This window comes from Amphimedon queenslandica, unplaced genomic scaffold (genome assembly GCF_000090795.2).
Source record: "Amphimedon queenslandica unplaced genomic scaffold, v1.1 AMPQUscaffold_13488, whole genome shotgun sequence".
Classification (NCBI taxonomy): domain Eukaryota; kingdom Metazoa; phylum Porifera; class Demospongiae; order Haplosclerida; family Niphatidae; genus Amphimedon; species Amphimedon queenslandica.
In genome coordinates this window covers 22,945-29,844 of record NW_003546276.1, presented here as the reverse complement: position 1 = coordinate 29,844, position 6,900 = coordinate 22,945, and the positions used below count along the sequence as shown (strand labels likewise).

The window sequence follows — 6,900 nt, the reverse complement described above, 5'->3', positions numbered from 1 at the left end:
AAGATGGAGCTCCAGATGATGAAGATGAAGGAGTTTCCTTGCCAGAAATGAAGAAGTTTCAAGAGGCTCTACCATTACCAAACGTTTTCTCAAGACTGCGGTTAGGGGAGTACAATTAATTTATGTTTACATGTAGTCCTGTACTTACATGTACATGTACTGTACATGATTGTGTGTATTGACCACAAATTAAATTTTTAAAAGTATATGTTTATTTATTTATTTAATTAAGACAGAAACTCCTGTTTCATTTAACATCCTGTGACTGTCAGTGCCCATGGCCATATAAATACTGGTGTTAACACTACACTGCACTGTGTCGTGAATTAAATGTATTATCATTTATTATTCATAGTTAATTTGTGTGTGGTACTGCGCATGCTCAGTACTTATTATTGATTTTGAGAAGTTTTTAGACAGTTGTCAAAGTGAAGTACAGATCGTGTCCAAGAAGTGTTGCCCTAAAAATACAGTCCTCTAACAGATATTTCACTACATCTGGTCCAACGGAACCGGATCGAAGCTTTCTATTGCTAAATACGAGCCGATTGATAGGGATCCTTCGACGAGCGTGTCAGTTTCGATACTGCTGAGCACAGAGACAGACCAACCTTTACTTGGATAGCTGACTTACGCGGAATTGGTATTGTGAGTCAGTTAAAATAGTTGGTTTGATAGTAGCAGTAATACAGAATACAGAGTTTTCTCTTTTTTAAATGATACTTAACTGACACGTGTATACATACATTTTGTTATTTGGGGCGCGGTCTGGAACAAGATGGCGGCTGAACTTGCTCATAAGAAGAGTGTCAGATCAGGACACAGAGGCACAGTAACTAGAAAGGTTACTGAATTAGAGACAGCTCTGGGTGCTACTCCCTTAGACAGAGACAGCCTGGAGCAACTGAGGGCAGCTCTTGCGGAGAAAGTGGCTGTACTCAAGGACCTTGATGAAAGCATCTTAGCCCTCTTAGAGGATGAGGCTGAAATAGAAACAGACATTGAAGGTGCAGAAGTCATCAGGGATACCTTGAGGTCAGCTCTCTTCAAGATAGACAAGGCCATTGGCCCGCCCTCAGGTGCTCCTAGAGGTGTTTCTCCAACAGTTGGAGACACACCGTCTGAATCTGTTGCCACTAGAATCAAGCTACCAGAGCTGACTTTAACTCCTTTTGATGGTGACTATACCAAATGGAAAACATTTTGGGACTCATTTGAGTCAGCAATACACAACAGACGGGATCTATCGGATATTGATAAGTTTACTTATTTGAGATCCTTATTGATACGATCAGCCAAGGAGGCTGTAGCTGGTCTATCGCTAACTTCTAGCAATTATCAAGAAGCGATAGATATACTCAAGAAGAGGTTTGGGGATGAGTCACAGATTATAACAAAGCATATGGAGGCCTTTACTGGTCTGGAAGCTGTGACAGATAATCAGAATCTTTCGGCTTTAAGGAGACTCTATGACAAAGTAGAGATTCATGTGAGAGGCCTAAGGTCCTTAGGAATAGCACATAGTGCTTATGGAGCTCTTCTTACTCCCTTACTAATGAGGAAACTCCCGCAAGAGTTGAGAGTTTTAATCAGTCGTAAGATGTCTGGTAAAGAATGGGAATTCAACCCCATACTTGCAGCATTATTGGAAGAAATAGAGGCTCGTGAGAGAGCAGGCATAATTCACAAGAGCTCAAATGCTTATACTAGAACTAAGAGAGAATCTGCAACCGCAACTACTTTGACTACTAAGGATAGTGGTCATTCTGAATGTTGTTACTGTAGTGAGAAGCATGAGCCTAGTTTATGCAAGAATGTCGTTTTAATAGAGCCTAGGAAACAAATTTTGAAGGGTCGTGGTTATTGCTTTAATTGTTTACGTAAGGGACATCGTGTACGAGATTGCAGAGCGCCACCCAAGTGTACTGAGTGTAAAAGTAAACACCACCCTAGTATATGTCTCAAGGCTGTCAAGAGTGAGAGCTCAAAAGAGACATTGAATCTTCAAGTGAATGTGTCTAATCTTAACCCAGAGGCCCCTCCTTTTACTTCTTTGAGCTCCACTTCTCAAGCAGAAGAGAATGACACAGTCTTGTTACAAACAGTTCGAGTGACAGCATTTAATCCTTCAAATCCAGCTCTCTGTAGGGAAGCCAAGGTTATCCTTGACAGTGGCAGTCAGAGATCTTATGTCACACAAGACCTAAAGAAAGAGATGGCACTTAAGGTGAAAAGCAAGAAGAGTATGTCCATTGCAGCCTTTGGTTCAACTACACAGAGAGAGGAAGAATATGATATAGTAGAGATTGGTTTACGAACAGAGGAAGGATCTATAATCCTACGATTATTAGCAGTTCCCCTCATTTGTGGTCCCATACCAGCAGCACCTATTGAGATTTCTAAACGCTATTATGAGCATCTAAGTAACTTAGACTTAGCCGTACCAGATGAAGGAGAACCACAGATATTGATTGGCCTGGATTACTATTGGTCTGTTGTCTCCGGTGAGGTTATTCAAGCTAGTTCTGGTCCCTCAGCATTATATACTAAGTTTGGATGGGTTTTGTCTGGTCCCATGTCTGGCATAATGCATGATTCTTCAGCTGCTCTCATTACACATGTACTTAAGGTAGAGACAGGTCCCACTAATAGAGAGATTGATAAGAGGCTCCGGTCCTTCTGGGATTTGGAATCTCTGGGGATAGTCGATACCGAGGAGGCAGTGTATGAGCAGTTGAGTTCACACATATCACTTTGTAATGGTCGTTATAAGTTGTCTTTGCCTTGGAAAGATCCATGTGCTTCTGTGCCAGATAATTTTTCACTTAGTAAGAGAAGATTACTTAGCCTTTTGAAGCGTTTGAGGAAGACTCCAGATTTGCTGATTGAATATGATCGTGTCATCCAGCATCAAAAACAGATGGGTATTGTTGAGCTGATAGAAGATCCCTCACGTCAGGATGGCAACCGAGTGCACTACTTGCCTCATCATGCTATCATCAGAAAGGATAGGGAAACATCCAAGGTGCGTATAGTATATGATGCGTCAGCTAGTGAGAATGGTCCTTCTCTTAATGCTTGCCTACACACCGGACCCAAATTTAATCAGAAGATAATGGAAATCTTGTTGAGGTTCCGTGTGCATAAGGTAGCTTTAGCTGCTGACATAGAAAAAGCATTTTTAATGATAACAATTGATAAAAGGGATAGAGATGTTTTACGATTTTTATGGATAGATGATTTGTACAAGGACCCACCTTTTTTTATAGTCTTAAGGTTCACACGTGTAGTTTTCGGTGTGACCTCTAGCCCCTTTTTGCTCAATGCTACAATCAAATTTCATTTAGAAAGTCTCATTGAATCTAATCGAAAGCTAGTCAATAAGCTTCTTAGATCCTTTTATGTAGACGATTTGGTTACTGGAGCCAAAACAGAAGAAGAAGCATTTTTACTTTATTCTGATGCTAAGGACTTGATGAAGAAAGGTGGCTTTAACTTATGTAAATTTTGTTCAAATAGTGAGGTCTTACAAAAGAAAATTGATTTACTAGAAAGGAGAGTTTCAGGTCCTAGCATAGTTGATAATAAAGAGAAAACATATGCCCAAAGCGTGCTTCAGAACTCTCAGAAGAGCTCTGAGGGAGAAAAGAAGATTTTGGGGGTTTTGTGGAATGTTATCTCAGATGATATTGTTTTGAATTTTTGTAATATTTTTGACAAGGCAAATGAGTCAGAGCCATCGAAGAGGCACATTGTTAGCCTTGCTGGCAGGTTCTACGACCCACTTGGGCTCGCTGCACCTGTTATTATTAAATTTAAGGTCCTGGTTCAAGAACTTTGTCGTGCAAAGGTACAGTGGGATGAGACTCTCACTGGTAAGTTGTTAGAGAGGTGGCAATTGCTTGTGAAAGAGTTTGTAAGTTGCCTGCCTATCAGAATTCCACGGTGCTACACTCAGTCATTAGATGATGTAGAGAGTTTTCAACTAGTGGGATTTTGTGATGCATCATCTGTAGCATATGCTGCAGTAGTGTATTTAAGAATGAGAAGTGGTGAAATGACTATCACTAGACACTTGCTTCCAAGACTAGAGTAGCTCCAATACAGACCCAGACTATACCCCGGTTAGAATTATTGGGAGCTCTCCTTTTATCTAGACTTATTGGAACTATAACTAATAGCCTGGGTATGGAATTGTCTCTTGTAAGGCCAGTCTGCTATACAGACTCCCAGGTAGCTCTTTTCTGGATTAAAGGTATTGATAAAGACTGGAAACCCATTGTCCATAACCGTGTCACTCAAATAAGAAGTCTAGTTCCAATTAGCTGCTGGAGACACTGCCCTGGCAAGGACAACCCAGCAGATCTGCCATCCAGAGGTATATCACCTGCTGATTTAGGGGAATGTTCATTGTGGTGGAATGGACCACCTTGGTACAGTTGTGAAATAGGAGATCATACCTTGATACCTCCAGACATTCCCTCAGATTGTGTATCAGAGTTAAAATCACAACAACAGAATGAGTGTGGCTTACTCGTAATTGAGAAATCAAATATTGCCACTATAATGAATATTAATAATTATAGAAATTTGACTAAATTATTGAAAGTTACATCATTGTTGATACTGTTTATTTACAAATTATCGAAAAGAGTAATTGATGGAAGTACTAAGTCACAAGCCTTGATTGAGGCTGAACAACTCTGGCTGTTAGAAGTGCAAGATGCACTGGTAATAAGAAAGGATTTCCAATCCTTAAAGAAACAGTTGGATTTGTTTTGTGATGAAAGGGGTATTTGGAGGTGTGGTGGAAGAATCAGTAATTCTGACTTCTCCTATGCCACCAAACATCCAATAGTACTGCCTAGAGAGCACCCTTATACCTTGCTCACCATTAAAGCAGCTCATGCTAGAGTCTTTCATAATGGAGTCAAGGAAACCTTGACTGAGCTGAGAGCAAAGTATTGGGTAGTAAAGGCTAGACTGTCTGTAAAGACTGTGATTTCTAGCTGTAATTTATGTCGAAGGTATGGAGGTTTAGCCTATAAAGCTCCACCTCCTCCTCCTCTCCCTTCATTTAGGGTAACCGAGCATCCCCCATTTAGTTATACAGGGGTGGATTATGCCGGTCCCTTGTATGTGAAACCTGATTACCCTGCACAAGCCCGTTGTGAACAAAAAGTTTGGATTTGCTTATACACTTGTTGTATAACAAGGGCTGTGCATATTGATATTGTGTCTGATTTATCTACTCCTTCTTTTCTTAGATCTCTGAAGCGTTTTATTTCTAGGAGAGGACTACCACTTCGTATGATATCTGATAACGGAAGTACATTTAAGGCAGCAGCTCGAGTATTACAGAAAATTGTGACTGATGATTCCGTCTCTGAGTACTTAACTGGAATGAAGATAGAATGGTCGTTTAATATTGAGAAGGCTCCGTGGTGGGGAGGGATATTCGAGAGAATGATTGGGCTAACTAAGAAGTGTCTCCGCAAAACTATTGGTCGTGCTAAATTTACTTATGATGAACTACTTACAGCAGTGACAGAGATAGAATCTGTACTTAATTCTCGCCCTCTCTCTTACATATCCTCTTCAGATTTGGAGGAACCACTGACTCCCTTTCATTTATTAGTTGGACGACGATTGTCTAATTTGCCGGATCAGTTGTGTTACCGTCGTGTTACTGAAGAATATACTCCTGAAAGCTCATCGATTATTCTCAATAAAAGGTTACAACACTTACATCTAACTCTAGATAAGTTTTGGTCTAGATGGAAATTAGAATACATTCTCAACCTTCGTGAGAGATATAATAAGCAAAGACAACGTTGTCATTCCAAAGAAGTTAAGATTGATGATATTGTCATTATTCATGATGAGAACACTCCTAGAGGATTCTGGAAATTAGGGAGGATCAAGGAGTTAATAGTTGGTAGAGATAAGGAGATTCGAGGAGCAGTTGTGTGTGTACTCTCTCGTAATAAGGCATCACTCTTATGCCGACCCATTCAACACTTAATTCCCCTTGAAATTCATGTTGATGAAGGTGATATCTCAACTAATATGGAGCAGAGTGTCTCAACTTCAGTTCCCATAGAAATGAATGAGGCTCAAGTAGATATGGAGACGACCACCGACGAAGAGGAAATATTGCCTGAATCGACTCCTGTAATTAGAGATCGTCCTAAGAGAGCTGCCTCCATTGAAGCGAGAGACAAGATCATTGCGAGATTGTACTGAAATTAACCAAGTACTAAGTTTATTATTGATGTGTGTATTACTTATTATTATTGTATAGTGCAATTATGTGGGTTGACTGAGTAGTCAACGGTGGGGAGGATGTCGTGAATTAAATGTATTATCATTTATTATTCATAGTTAATTTGTGTGTGGTACTGCGCATGCTCAGTACTTATTATTGATTTTGAGAAGAAGAGAAGTTTTTAGACAGTTGTCAAAGTGAAGTACAGATCGTGTCCAAGAAGTGTTGCCCTAAAAATACAGTCCTCTAACAGATATTTCACTACACACTGTACTACATTAGAATCACTTGAGCAGCCTTTCTGGTTTTTACTAAAAAATTAATTAACCAGTGGTTACAATACTCTCGTGAGCATTGCTAATGTAAAACCAAAGGTAGGCGAGTTAGCTCCATCCATAATTAGTTAAAATCTTTAACAAATTATCCATTAGGATTAAAACAAAAATGTTAGGAGTAAGTTATTTTAATATAGCAATGAAATAGCTGTGTCAAGAGGATTGAAGATACAGCTTGCCTATGCTGTACAGGTAGTATTTGACAATGACAGTGGCTAATAATAAATGAAATCATTGAAATATTGACAAACTGCATGAATGAAGTGACTATAATGATAGATTCATTAAAATAACATT

The 6,900-nt window shown here is 39.6% G+C and overlaps 2 protein-coding genes across 2 annotated transcripts; both read left to right on the top strand.

Annotated features, from left to right (window-relative positions):
• Nucleotides 1–411: 411 nt before the first annotated feature.
• LOC100633078 (uncharacterized) lies at nt 412–4,303 on the top strand. Its single transcript, XM_011412226.2, has one exon. The coding sequence runs from the start codon at nt 779–781 to the stop codon at nt 4,094–4,096; it is 3,318 nt and encodes a 1,105-aa protein (XP_011410528.1). The 5' UTR covers nt 412–778; the 3' UTR covers nt 4,097–4,303.
• Nucleotides 3,854–6,475, top strand: LOC105316923 (uncharacterized). Its single transcript, XM_011412225.2, has one exon. It carries the CDS (start codon nt 4,189–4,191, stop codon nt 6,244–6,246), a length of 2,058 nt encoding a protein of 685 aa, XP_011410527.1. The 5' UTR covers nt 3,854–4,188; the 3' UTR covers nt 6,247–6,475.
• The last annotated feature ends 425 nt before the right edge of the window (nt 6,476–6,900 follow it).

What these genes read in the sequence shown, in the direction of transcription:
- LOC105316923 (XM_011412225.2), top strand. Translation starts at nt 4,189, where the DNA reads ATGGAATTGTCTCTTGTAAGGCCAGTCTGCTATACAGACTCCCAGGTA.
- LOC100633078 (XM_011412226.2), top strand. Translation starts at nt 779, where the DNA reads ATGGCGGCTGAACTTGCTCATAAGAAGAGTGTCAGATCAGGACACAGA.